Consider the following 13,630-nt stretch of genomic DNA (forward strand, 5'->3'; position numbering starts at 1 on the left):
AGAAAGCCACATCCTGACTCATGGTAGCTGTTGTGTGTGGGGGGATTTTTTTTTTTGTTTTAAATAAGTAACACCTGTGCATAAGAAAGTGCACTTAGAGTGGCCTGAGCTCAGGCTCAACTTTCCGGTGGCTCATTTGTTTATATGCAATCTGTATGCTCCTGCTTGGTTCTTAGATTACTCAACTGTGATTTTAGCTTTACTAATTTATGTACCAAATCAGCCTATCTGGGTGGAAATCATTTGCTAATTATCTGAAAAAAACTTGCTCCTTAGCTGTATGAAAAAAGTTCTTGGGGGAAATTAAATGATGATGCTTGTTATCCTTTGTGTTGGTGGAATGAAGTGTTTCTGTGCTGCTTGACAAGGGAGTGTTTACAACTGTGAACAGCTCCCTTTTCTCAGCACAAGTGGAAGAATAGCTGTCGGTCACAAAGAAACTACAACTGGCCAGCACGTGTGTACACAAGCATCTATGAAGTAACTTGAGCCTAAAGCAACACTCACAAGGGACGACAATGGTCCACTCAGACACAGGAGTCTGTACTCAGATTTCCCAACTCACTTACTGCAAAAAAAAAAAATGCTGAGTGGAAAGGGGTTGAATGAAAAGACCCTTCGTTAAACTGGGTTGGCATCCCCCATTGCCTATCTTTGGGGGCAAAAAAAGGGGGGGTAAATACCAGTGCTAATTTCAAAATGGTTTTATTTTACAATTTCGTACAACATCCTGTCATCCTAACAGTAAATACATTTTAGATGTACAAAATGGAGTCATTAAATAGTTAATTGTACACTATACAAAATACACAAAACTAGAATTCAGTATTTTACAAAGCATCCTAAACAGCCACCTGTACTATAAATATAACTTACTCAGAAACTACTAAACATGTTTTATTGTCACAGTAAAATGTTACATATTTGTAAAAGTAAAGGTGAGGTGTATATGTTTTAGCAGTAGCAGCCAACCATTGATAAGTAAAAACAGTAAGACTCTCCACATAAAGAGATTCAAGTCCCACAGAGGGGGACATTACACTGTGCTTTGGAGTTTCACACAATTCTGAAATGCTGAAGGGCAGACAGTGATGCCTTACTGGAATCAGAGCCTGAAAAAGTGTCAAAAACATGTTTATACACTCTTAAGGTACTCTTGTTCCACTTGTATTCAAATAATTACAACTATACATACATTTTAAGAATCCCATGTTTTCTAAATGCGCACTACACTGTGCTTTATTTTTTTGGACCCCTTCAAAAAAGATTTAGCCATGTGAATTTGTGTTTATAACAGACATCTCACATTTTGTTAAAATATACATGGTACTTCAAAACTAATAAAAAAACATAAATACTGTTTCTGTCATATACTGATTATTTAATTTTTTCTCAACTGAAAAATTATCATAAATACACTAAATACAGGAATAACATACAGCTTAATCTGAACAATTAAAAAAAATCCACATTTAAATCAAAGCAGTGCTCTTGTCACTTTCTATGAATGCCTCATACAGCCTCGTCAAACTTACATAATTTAGACAATGCACAAGTGGAGCAGAAAGGACAACGAATTACACATACTGTACCGTTTCAACAAAATGATTCCATCTTGCCTGAAGAAGGGTCCCGATTTGCCTCAAAAGCTTTCATATTGTCAACTTTTTAATTAACCAATAAAAGGTGTCATTTGGCTTGGCTTTTCTCAACAAAATGGGTAAAACAGAAGTGACCAGCATGAAAGTCAACCATCCCCTCTTGTAAGTCACGCCATTCTGACTGTGCTCGTTTACCTAACACACAAGTGTATTTGCATAAAATAATTTACCTTTACTTTTTTTTAAATTGTGCAAAAAATGTATTTTTGTCCAATGTTAAAATTCCACTTTTTTCAAAGCGTTCATCTGGTGTATCTGAAAAAGAAAGCAAATCATATCAGAACCTACATTTATATGGAATTCTCTATCCTTCCTTAAATTAACATAAGTTTCTATTTACATTACTTTGACCTGCTAATTCTCAGCAATAACACTTTCATTTTTACTGGCAGAAACAAAACAAAACTAGAGAAAGCACATTTTATAAGTAATTTTTATAATATAAATGACATCACCATAAATATCATTTATACATATATCATTGTGTATCAGTCACACAATATTGTTCAAAACATTCTGTAATAGCAAGAAGAGTCAATATGAAGTAAACTACACCAAGATACTGGAGGATCTGCGTCATCATAAACTAAGCACAACATCGTCAAATATTGCTAAAAGAGTTTTGGAGAGTTCTTCGTAAACTGAATTAGATTTTTCCTAATAGTAAATACACCAGGACTGACTTCCTTCTCCCAATATATGTTAGGTAGGCTAACATTTTTCCAGCTGAGCAGACTACATTTATGCACCAGGTGTGTAGTACACGTTATCTTAACTAGCTATATAATAAGCAGTAGCTTTCTTGCACAAGAATAATAATCAAAAATAACAGTCATGCAATTCAGTATGCAGTCAGGGCAACAATAACACCCTGAAAATTATTAAATGCAAACAGAGGTGAAAAAAGCACACTATTTACAAAATATTTACAAAGTCTGCACCTTCTGGAGCTCTGTAGTAAGATAACCAAGAACAAAAAGAAAACACAAACCAAAAACAGAAGAATCAAATATTTAAAACAAGTACACAGCTCATCACCCTCTCCTCTCCAGTGACTGCTTCCACTCCACTATATAAATTGGAGGTTTTCACAAAGCATCTTTCGCTATCTTTTCTGCTCTGAAATTATCTACAGTAAGGATCTACCAAAAGATGACTAATAGAATCTGTGATGGCATTTTACATTGCCACAGGTTCTCATTAACCAGTGCCCATGGACATGCTAGAGTCTATCCAATTTTTAAACGTAGCGATGGTCCAATAGGACCTTACTGGATGTATTAAAAACTTTTCTCAAGTGCATACAAATGAGGTATCTCTGCTTTGAATCTGTCCCTAACATGCCAGGCCTTACTTCTCTGCTTATACATGTATGCCAGCAACCTATATGCTCCCTGCTTCATAACAGCAAACCCACTGGGATGATGGTATCATGTCTGGCAGCATGTCATAGACCTCCAGCAAAATGCACACTATGGGACTGACCAGTGCCAAAGCTTTTGCATGCTGTTATGCAAGCACTTTACTGGACTGAAGTTAATATCCATGTACAAACCTTCGTTATATAAAAAAAGGCAAGTGCACCCATTAAATATTTATAAAAAGTGTATAAGCTGTACCCAGTTACTATTTTTAAACTGTATGACAAATCTTCTTTACTATGACTCAACTCGTCACACCCTGTAATTGCACGCGCGACACCTTAGCTTTAAAAGAACTCCTACTTTCCCATCATATTGTGATCATTATTTTTTTTAATATTTTTATTAATTTTATTGCAATCCATTCAAATCAATCAAGTTTTTACAAAAAGAAAAATTGAGTTAAGGACAAATCGAACCCCACCCCTAAAAGAGAGAGAGAGCGCAAGGCAAACGGTGTGAAATTTAAGGCTTGTAACCATACCTAAATTAATAAATTCTCTGTGCTTTATGAACTTATTTTAAAATATTACTGATTAGATCCTGCCATGTTTTGAAAAAAGTCTGTACAGATCCTCTACCTGAGTATTTGATTTTTTCCAATTTCAAATAGTATAACACATCAGTTTCCCACTGATTTAAAAGAGGAGAGTCTGGGTTCTTCCAGTTTATCAGAATAAGTCTGCGTGCCAAAAGTGTAGTGAATGCAATCACAATTTGTTTGTCTTTCTCCACTTTAAACCCATCTGGAAGAACACCAAACACAGCTGTTAATGGGTTAGGAGGGATTGTGACTCCAAGGCTGTCTGAAAGGTAATTAAAAATTTTGGTCCAGAATGATGTTAATTTGGTGCAGGCCCAGAACATGTGACCCAGTGAGGCTGGGACTTGGTTGCAGCGTTCGCAGGTTGGATCTTGCCCTGGAAACATTTTGGAGGGTTTTAGATAAGACAGATGTGCTCGATATATAATTCTGAGTTGTATAATTGTATACTTTGCGCATATGGAGCTCGAATGGATTCTCTGCATTGCTACTTTCCACTCCTTTTCTGATATATTAATTGAGAGATCTTTCTCCCAGTGTCTTCTTGGATCTTTGAAAGGGAGGGATTGTAAAATGACTTTATATATTGTAGAGATGGAGTCTAAGTCCTTGAGATTGAGCAATATTTTTTCCAGCATGGATGAGGGTGCAAGATGAGGAAAATCGGTAAGGTTCTGTTTAACAAAGTTCCTGATTTGAAGATAGTGAAAGAAATGTGTAGCTAGAATGTTAAATTTGGAATGTAATTGTTCATAGGATGCAAAGAAATTGTCTATATAAAGATCTCTAAGCAAGTTAATTCCTAATTTTTTCCAGATATTAAAAACTGCATATGTTTGCAAAGGATGAAAGAGGTGATTCTCTTGCAGAGGTGCCACAGATAGAAGCTTCTCCGTCTTAAAATGCTTTCTACATTGTTTCCATATTCTAAGTGAGTGAAGCACAATTGGGTTATTAATATATTGCTGATAATGTGGTGTTTATTGGAGCACAGAGCAGGGAATACAAAGAAGTACTGCAGAATTTTACTTCTATTGTGGACCAAGCCTGTATATGTTCTTCTATTTGTGTCCAGGTTCTTATCGCCTGTATATTTGCTGCCCAGTAATAAAACTGGAAGTTAGGTAGAGCCATGCCGCCTTCTGCCTTTTGTCTTTGTAGGGTCGCTCTTTGGATGTGTGGATGTTTTGAATTCCAAATAAATGAGGTTACTGTTGAATCTAATTGCTTAAAGAATGATTTATTAATGTATATTGGAATGTTTTGGAATAAAAAAGGAGCTTAGGAAGAATATTCAAGAAGTGCGCAACGCAATCTCAGTATTCACCAACGTGAACGGAGATAGAATCGTCGACCACAAAAATATAATGCACACTTTCAGAGACTGCTATAAATCCCTATATACTACTGAGTTTAAAGAAGACAACACACAATCTAATGCATTTCTGGATACATTACAAATACCACAAATAGACACTTTTAGTGGAGAGGAACTTGATAAACCTCTGGCATTATCAGAATTACTAGATGCTATAAAGTCACTCCAAGGCGGGAAAGCAGCAGGCCCTGATGGCTACCCTACAGAATTTTACAAGAAATTCTCCGCTCAGCTAGCTCCCCTCCTATTAGCAACATTTACAGAAGCCAGAGATAACCAAACTCTCCCTCAAACTTTTCGCCAAGCACTAATCACCGTTTTTCTAAAACAAAATAAGGACTTATTACAATGTGCATCATACAGACCAATTTCACTTCTGAATAATGACGATAAAATACTCTAAAATCATAGCTAGAAGAATGGAGAAAGTGCTCCCCTCGGTAATATCACAAGATCAAACTGGATTTATTAGGGGCCGACACTTATCTTCAAATCTTCAACGCCTGTTTAATGTAATATACTCGCCAACTAAATCAAACACACCAGAAATATTATCATCATTGGATGCAGAAAAAGCATTTGACATGATTGAATGGAAATACCTTTTCACTACATTGGAGAAGTTTGGGTTTGGCCTGAACATTTGGGCATGGATCAAATTACTGTATACTAACCCAGAAGCTTCAGTTTGCATCAACAACACACTACTTTAAACTAGAACGCGGTACTAGACAAGGAGGCCCCTTGTCACCGCCTCTGTTTGCAATTGCCATTGAACCACTGGCAATACATTGTCAAAATACTGATCAGATAAAGGGGATTATCAGAGAACGACTGGAACAGAAAATTTCATTACATGCAGATGATATGGTACTGTATATATCAGACCCAGAAATTTCTGTACCTGCATTCTTAATAGCACTCACAGAATTTCATAAGATCTCTGGTCTCAGAATTAATCTGAATAAAAAAGTGTACTCTTTTCAGTGAATTCTCAAGCATATAATATTAGATTAGACACCCTACCTTTTATCACTGCAGAACAGTTTAAATACCTAGGGGTAAACATCACAAGTAAACATAAAGCTCTTTATCAACAAAATTTCGCCGTCTGCATGGAAAAAATTAAGCAAGACTTGCATAAATGGTCAACCCTTCATCTCACACTAGCTGGAAGAATTAACACTATCATACTGTGATTAAGTGCTCATGAGGGATGACAAGTATTGTTTTATCAGTCTCCTACTTTGACAAGTGGCAGCAGGAAGGACCAGTTACATATACACTGTCATTTGCTACTGTATTATGATGGGCAGGCTACTTTGGCCTGCAAGGAGGCTAGCCCAAGAATTCCCAAGAACATTCCTGACCAGTAAAGTGGTTTTGGGTACAACTCCAAAAGTAGTACATGGCCAGGGCTAAAAAGCTCTTTGGGTCTACTCCTTCAGTGAAACTAGAAATTAGGATGGAGGTCAAAGGTTCAACTGCTGGGTAAAATTTATACCTAAAAGATTTGTGCCATGAGAGCTGTTAAGCGTCAGCTAAAGCCTCTTACTAGAAGAAATGGTTTATTAGTTCAAATTAGAGCTGCAACAACTAATCAACATCACCTACAATGATCGATTACTACTACTTTCATTGATTAGTTGATTACATCATTAGGTTTAATATGTTGTGACACGTAACTGTCACTACTTCTCTCATCTGTGAACGCAAGTTGCAGAAAAGACAGTGCAACCTAAAATTTTCAAGGTTTGGGAACACAATACCCTGAACGCAGAAAAAAAGGTCACAGGATGCAAAATGTGTAGGTCTGACTTCGTATGGTATGACAGCACATTGAAGATGCACAAGCATTTGAACAGGAAAGTTACTGTTACAGGTTTTGTGAAGGTGTCAAAAAGTGACACACAACAATGTTTTGGGTGACATGCCAGTGTTCACCAAGACCTGATTTACCAAAGAAACTATAGGAGATAACAAAAACATAACACCCTGAACCACCCAGAACTTAAAATGGATCCTCACCATCTGTATCAACACATCATTTGTCATCACAGCAGCCACAGAGTTCAGTTGGAGTCTAACTGGTGCACCAGAAGCTCATTTTCATGGTGCAAGTGAGATTTCTGCATCTGCAGTCTTCAAAATGAACTCACTGTCAGCATTTGTGTGAAATCTGCCTTTACATTTGTTGCTCATGTGATGTGCATTGAATTATTTTGCGCCAGGAACCAGTTCAACAACTAAAGATGCTCTGAACTGCACAATGAAAAAAAAATTATGCAATAACTCTTATTTTATATGTATCACATATGTATGTGAAGATACCATGTACATACTATCTATCAATCCATCCATTATCCAACCCGCTATATCCTAACTACAGGGTCATGGGGGTCTGCTGGAGCCAATCCCAGCCAACACAGGGCGCAAGGCAGGAAGCAAACCCCAGGCAGGGTGCCAGCCCACCGCAGGGCGCACGCACACACCCAGACACTAGGGACAACTTAGGATCGCCTGCATGTCTTTGGACTGTGGGAGGAAACCGGAGCACCCAGAGGAAACCCACGCAGGCACGGGGAGAACATGCAAACTCCACGCAGGGGGGACCCGGGATGCAAACCCAGGTCTCCTAACTACGAGGCAGCAATGCTACCCACTGCACCACCGTGCTGCCCTGTACATACTATGCTCGCTGTATTTTCGCATACATATGGGATACTTATGAGATAAGAATTATCCCATTTTTATTTTTTTTCATTGTGCGGTTCAGATCTTCCCTAAACAGCACTGCTGCAGAGGTTAGGAAGTTATTAACCTCAAAGACTATTTCAGTATACGGTCTCTATCATAGAGTCTGCAAAGGACAGTGTCGACATTGTCTACTCTCTGTGGTTAAACTTCTGCAAAGGGCAAGTAGTCTGCATTTCTAAGTGTGTGCTATTTTACATTTCTCCCAACTGTCCCTTTTAATCCCCCACAAAGTACCTTCTTTCAATTTCAGACTTATCTATTAAAAATCAGCAACAAAAAAAAAACTCATTAACTGATGTCAAATCAAATGCAATGTGTTCCATATTTTTTTCAGTTCAATTCAAAATCATTGTTAAAAGTAGGGTAATTTTTTTAGTACACTATTTTAAGCCCAATTATCAGCGCACATATAATATTTTCTATTGTAAATAGAAATAATTTTTCTTCAACTTTTAAAATACATAGCGCCACACATGATTGGGCTGTATTTTTTTTTTTTAAATAAACGAATATGTAAAGAATTGTTTCACTTTTGTTTAGCGGGGGCAACACACCAGCAGAACCAAGTCTGGCATTTTCAGAATTTTTGAAACGCCAATCCCAAAGTTCGCCATCACTGGAATAAGACTTGCTGTCATCCTTTGTAAGCTAAATGTCACTTCAGCATTATGTGATACAGATATATGAACACAATGTGTGCTAGACTAGGCATAATGACATGACTTTCATCTTGAAATGAGGAATAATTTGAGTCATAGTCCATCCCTCTACAATGCATTATCAATTAAAACACTAGCACATGCTACAGAGTTTTATAAGTGACTAAAAATATGTGCCATTAGCTACTAGCTAGTACACGTTCAGATTTTCACTTGAGATATTTGGATGGTTTTTTTGTGCCACTCTGTTAAATTATAATACTGCGTTCCAAGCTTGCATTCACGTGTAATGTTAGCATGTGTATGCTTACAAAAAATGGCTGCAAACTAAATTTAATTATCAGTCCAACAGAAAACTATTTTTCATTCTCATGTGCAAAGGAAATCAAAAATTCAGTGACAGCGCAACAGTGAATCCAACAGCACATCAACCACGACTGAAAGGCATATCTCTCATTCTGAGTCAAAAGGTAGGAGTGAGGTGGAAAAGTGAAAATTCCAGACTAGTTGGCTATTGGAATTTAACTGGCTTTTATACAGTCTAGAGGAAAATGCAATTATGTGCAACTGCTGCTGCAGCAAGTCTAGTTTAGCTGGTAAACATATTTTATGGCAGGATCACACAGTTTCAAAACGTGAAAATCTAACAGCACACTCCAGATAGCAAATGACAAGCGACAGGTTATGACAGTGTATTGGGTAAAAGCAAAGGTACCAAAGAATCTGCGGTGGTAAAAGTTTTCCAGACACAAAAAAGACAAATAGTGATGCAAAAAAAAAAAACTTTCAGTTAAAATAACTTGGAAGATTACATAGCAAAGGGAGAACTGAGTTCCACACACATGAAACCACTTTCTTTGCTGCAAAAGGAAAATAGTCTGGACATTTCTGTAGAATATGACAACTAATTTCAAACAATTCCTGCAGACTTAAAAAAAAAAAAAAATAATTTAGTCATGATGGTGCAACAAATTCTTCTGTAGTGGAATATTGTGGTGATCAGATATTTGCATGATGATTTGCCAGTAAAACTTCTCACTTACAGAAACTGAAAAAAAACTTAAATTGCGTGTGTAATTTTCAAGTATATGTTTAGTTTGATTTTCTATGCATAAGCCAAATTTCAAAGTTCAGTTAATTTATTGAAAACGGTTGTGTTTTTAAGGAAAATGTGTGTGCTTTTGTGTGTGTGTGCAGAAGTGCCAGGAGTGCTACCAAGTGTTTATTTCTATTTATTATTGTTTATTTTCAATGTATTATATAAATGTTGTATAAAAACCTATATTTTGTTTAAAATATCTACAGGTATGTCATTTAAAAAAATTAATTTCTGAAAATGTTATACAAATCTGTTTATTTGGGTGAAAAGTTCTATTTTATGAACTTTGTGTTTAATTTCAAATGTTTTTTTTACTCAATCAAACAAATCAATTAATCAACAAAATAATCAGATTAATCGATTATCAAAATAATCATTAGTTGTAGCTCTAGTTACAGTAAAACTAGGACCATGTGATTAAATACAGGGAGGCATTACATAGGACAAAGATTGCTTGCTATCCAAGTTTAATTTTAGACAGCCAGAATAATTCATAGGCTTTGTTTTCAATCATCTACCGATTGCGTTCACCATCTTGTAACTAGGTTTCTGATCTACAGAGTTCTACTGTATAACGAATTTATTGAGTTTTCCCAGGGCAAGGTAAAAATCTATATATTCAGAGGTCCGATCCAGTGTTGACAACTAATCAGCTGCCATTCATTTTCACAAGTGGAAGAGAAATTAATTGCTGAGCTTTTGGCCACATCTAGATATTGTTTTTGTATTCTTGATCCTATACCTGCATTTTTGGTAAAGGCTTGCTGTTCATTGATAACTAAAATTATTAATGGGTCTCTCTTCACTGGTTCTCTTCTTGCTTGATTGACAACTGCAGTGATTACTCCAGTACATAAAAGCCTGGACAAAATCCCTTGGACTATAGCAACTTCTGACCTATATCAAAGTTGCCATTGTTATCAAACTTACTTTAATGTTTGGTTGTGAGACAACTACAAGCTCAATTTTCTAATAATAATTGGTGTAAGGAATTTCAATCTGGTTTTAGGTCAAAATACGGAGACTGCACTTGTTAAAATAACTAATGAGTTATTGGTGGCTTTAACGCTGGATATCATAATATTCTTATTTATTAGATCTCTCTGCTGCATTTGGATTGGCTGGAAAATCTAATTGGTGTCACTAACCAGCACTGTCCTGGTTCAAATCTTACCTTTGTTATCAGAAACAGTTTGATTTTATTGATAAGTGGATGTCATGCGAACAGTACAGTGGTGTAGTGCTACAAATATACCTGTATTTTTCCCATTTTATCTTTGTGCGTGATGCATTGATCAGGCTGCCTTTTCAACTATAGTGTGCTCCTGCTAGACTACTTCAAGCATCTTCTGCTGTGAATATGAGTGCCTGGCAGCTTTCTTGTGAAGGGTGTGAGAATATAAAAAAAAAAAAACTGTCAGCTGAAGTTTGGTGCTCTGAGAAAACTTCTACAAATATTTGTAGTTAATCGATAAGTTTATTTACATCAATGAATTGTCCAGCCAATCAGCACTAATGTGGAGTTTGTGATATTTACAATTTGACTTGCTCATTAAATATTACTCTTCAGTAAGTGTTATTAACCAGTTAATGTTTCCTCCAAGTACTCATGCAAACATAAATCTCAATATAGCAAATGTCAAAAACCAGCCTATTGTAACTACATTGAGGGAACCACACTGCTTCAAGTGAAATTCTGAATCCATGAAAATAATTGTGCTTCATAATATTTCAATAAATTACTGAGCCATAAACAAAGAATAAAAATAAAGCCTCAAACATCCACTACTGCCATGTTGTTAGCTTTACAAAGAGAAAAAATATATAAATGTGTTTAAAATATTAAACAGCAAACTACTTTAAAGTAGTATTTTTAATTTAGGTATTTATTATATCTATGTACTGTATGTCTTCTTATTAGTAAGTATAATATTCAAACAGGTCTAAAGTAAATCTATGAGCTGTATATTACTGACACAAAAACAGGATGCTTCTAAGAGAGTGAAATTCATCTGCATAATATAGTAAGAGAAAAAAAAATCACAGGACAACATTCTTAAATGCCATTGTTCTTTCAAAATAACACTCAATTTTTAATGTATTTATTTAACTGATTCTTAAAATACAGAAAATAATAATGGTGATACCGCTTTAGTTTGGTTATGAAACACTACTGTAGGCTGTTCACATTGTTTAGAACATTAAGAAACAAAATATCAGACTGCTACTAATCTTTATCTATTGTGAAATTTTAGTTCATATAATAAGAAAAACTTTTCTATAAAACACTAGGGTTGGTGGTTGATTTGTTTCAAACCTATTCTTGTAAAACTTGAGTTATCTGTATGGAATGTCATTTGACTTTAATAAAATAAAAAAAAATAAAAATAAAAACACTATGTTGGGGAGATATTTGTAAAAACAAAATGGCTAAAGCAGCTACCTGCATCTGTATGTTTATTGTGTATATTTTTGCAAGTTCTTGGTTTAAAAACAAACCCCTAATAATTCTTACAGTAATAAGTCTCAGATGCCCAAAAATAAATTCACAATGAAATGCCTTTCAACAAAAGTATTTCTACCTGGAAAAAAAAACAAAACTACTTATACCAAAGATATTTTTTGTGTTTAAGTAAAATATAAATACATGAATATTACTGCAAAAAATATCATATTTACCCACACCTAATTTTGAAGTTATGAAGGGAACTGCAATAATGAAGTACAGTTAGGTCCGTGAAGTATTTGGACAGTGGCACAATTTTCATTAGTTTGGCTCTATACACCACAGCACAATGGATTTGAAACAAAGCAATCAAGATGCGATTGAAGAGTAGACTGGACTTTTAATTTAAGGTGCTTACTAAAAATACCATACAAGCTGATTAGGAATGACACACATTTTTCAACATAGTCCTCCCCATTTCCAAGGGCTCAAACATAATTGGACAAACTAACACACCATAAATATAATGATGAAATTCAATATTTGGTTGAAAATCCGGGACAGTCAATGACTCCCTGAAGTCTGGAACCAATGGCCATCTCCAAGTGCTGGCTTTCCACTCTAGTGATATTTTGTCAGTTGCTGCTCGTTCATTGGACTTTCACCCATCAGTTTTGTCTTCAGGAAGTGAAATACATGTCCATTTGGGGTGAGGTCAGTTGATTAACTTGGGTCATTGAAGAAAATTCAACTGTTTTTTTTGTTGAAAAGCACTTGGTTTGCTTTCATAGTATGTTTTGGCTCATTGTCCATCTGTACTGTGAAATGTTGTCCTATCAGTTTTGCAACATTTTCTGAATCTGAGCAGATAGTACAGCCCTTATACACTTCAGTAGTCATCCTGCTACTTCTACCAGCAGTCATATCATCAAACACTAGTGACTGGCCTCCATTCACAGCCAAGCGTGACCATACCATAAAACTGCCTCCACCTTGTTTCACAGACACTAACTCTTCTATTTCCAACATTGTGGTATATACTGATTTTAGTTTCATTTGTTCAAAGGAAACTGTTCCAGAACTGGACAGGTGTTTAAAAAATGTTTTCTGGTAAATCCTAATCTGCCCTTCCTATGTTTTAGGTTTACCAGTTGTTTGCACATTGTGGTAAACCCTCTGTGTTTACTTTCATGAAGTCTTCTCTTGATTGTAGACTTTGACAATGGCAGGTCTACCTCCCTGCGAGTATCTTGGTTTGGTTAAATGTTGTGAAGGAGTTCTTCTTCACCAAGAACAGAATTCTGTAGTCTTCCAGCACAGTTGTCTTCTGTGGCTTTCCAGACCTTCTGGTGTTGCCGAGTTCACCAGTGTGTTCCTTCAATTTTAAGAATGTACCAAATGGTTTATTTGACCACTACTTGTGTTTTTGCTGTCTCTCTAATGGGTTTGTTTTGTTTTCTCAGGCTAATGAGATTTTCTGTATTTTACTTGCAAGAACAGCTCTTTGGACCTCATATTGAGAGTTCACAGTGACAACTTCCAAATGCAAATTTCACACTTGGAATCAATTCCGGACCTTCTACCTACTTAATAGTTAATGAAATAAAGAGGGAACTGTTCACATCTGGCTTTGGAACAGCTTGTCAGTCAATTATCCAAATACCT

At 35.9% G+C, this 13,630-nt stretch overlaps 1 protein-coding gene across 3 annotated transcripts in view; it reads right to left on the reverse strand.

The window, feature by feature from the left end:
• tasor2 (transcription activation suppressor family member 2) overlaps positions 1 to 13,630 on the reverse strand; it is a 121,346-nt gene that overhangs the window by 2,931 nt on the left and 104,785 nt on the right. The window contains exons 22-23 of one of the 3 annotated variants that reach the window (XM_039761344.1): positions 1,832 to 1,916; positions 620 to 1,112 (exon numbers count right to left, since the gene is read on the reverse strand). In XM_039761344.1, coding sequence (XP_039617278.1) covers positions 1,834 to 1,916 — 83 coding nt within the window. In that variant the 3' untranslated portion in view covers positions 620 to 1,112; positions 1,832 to 1,833. Of the gene's footprint in view, positions 1 to 619; positions 1,113 to 1,467; positions 1,917 to 13,630 lie in introns of those variants that run through there. The other 2 variants (XM_039761345.1, XM_039761343.1) reach the window with 2 other exon arrangements.

Source organism: Polypterus senegalus, chromosome 8, assembly GCF_016835505.1.
Source record: "Polypterus senegalus isolate Bchr_013 chromosome 8, ASM1683550v1, whole genome shotgun sequence".
Lineage (NCBI taxonomy): Eukaryota > Metazoa > Chordata > Cladistia > Polypteriformes > Polypteridae > Polypterus > Polypterus senegalus.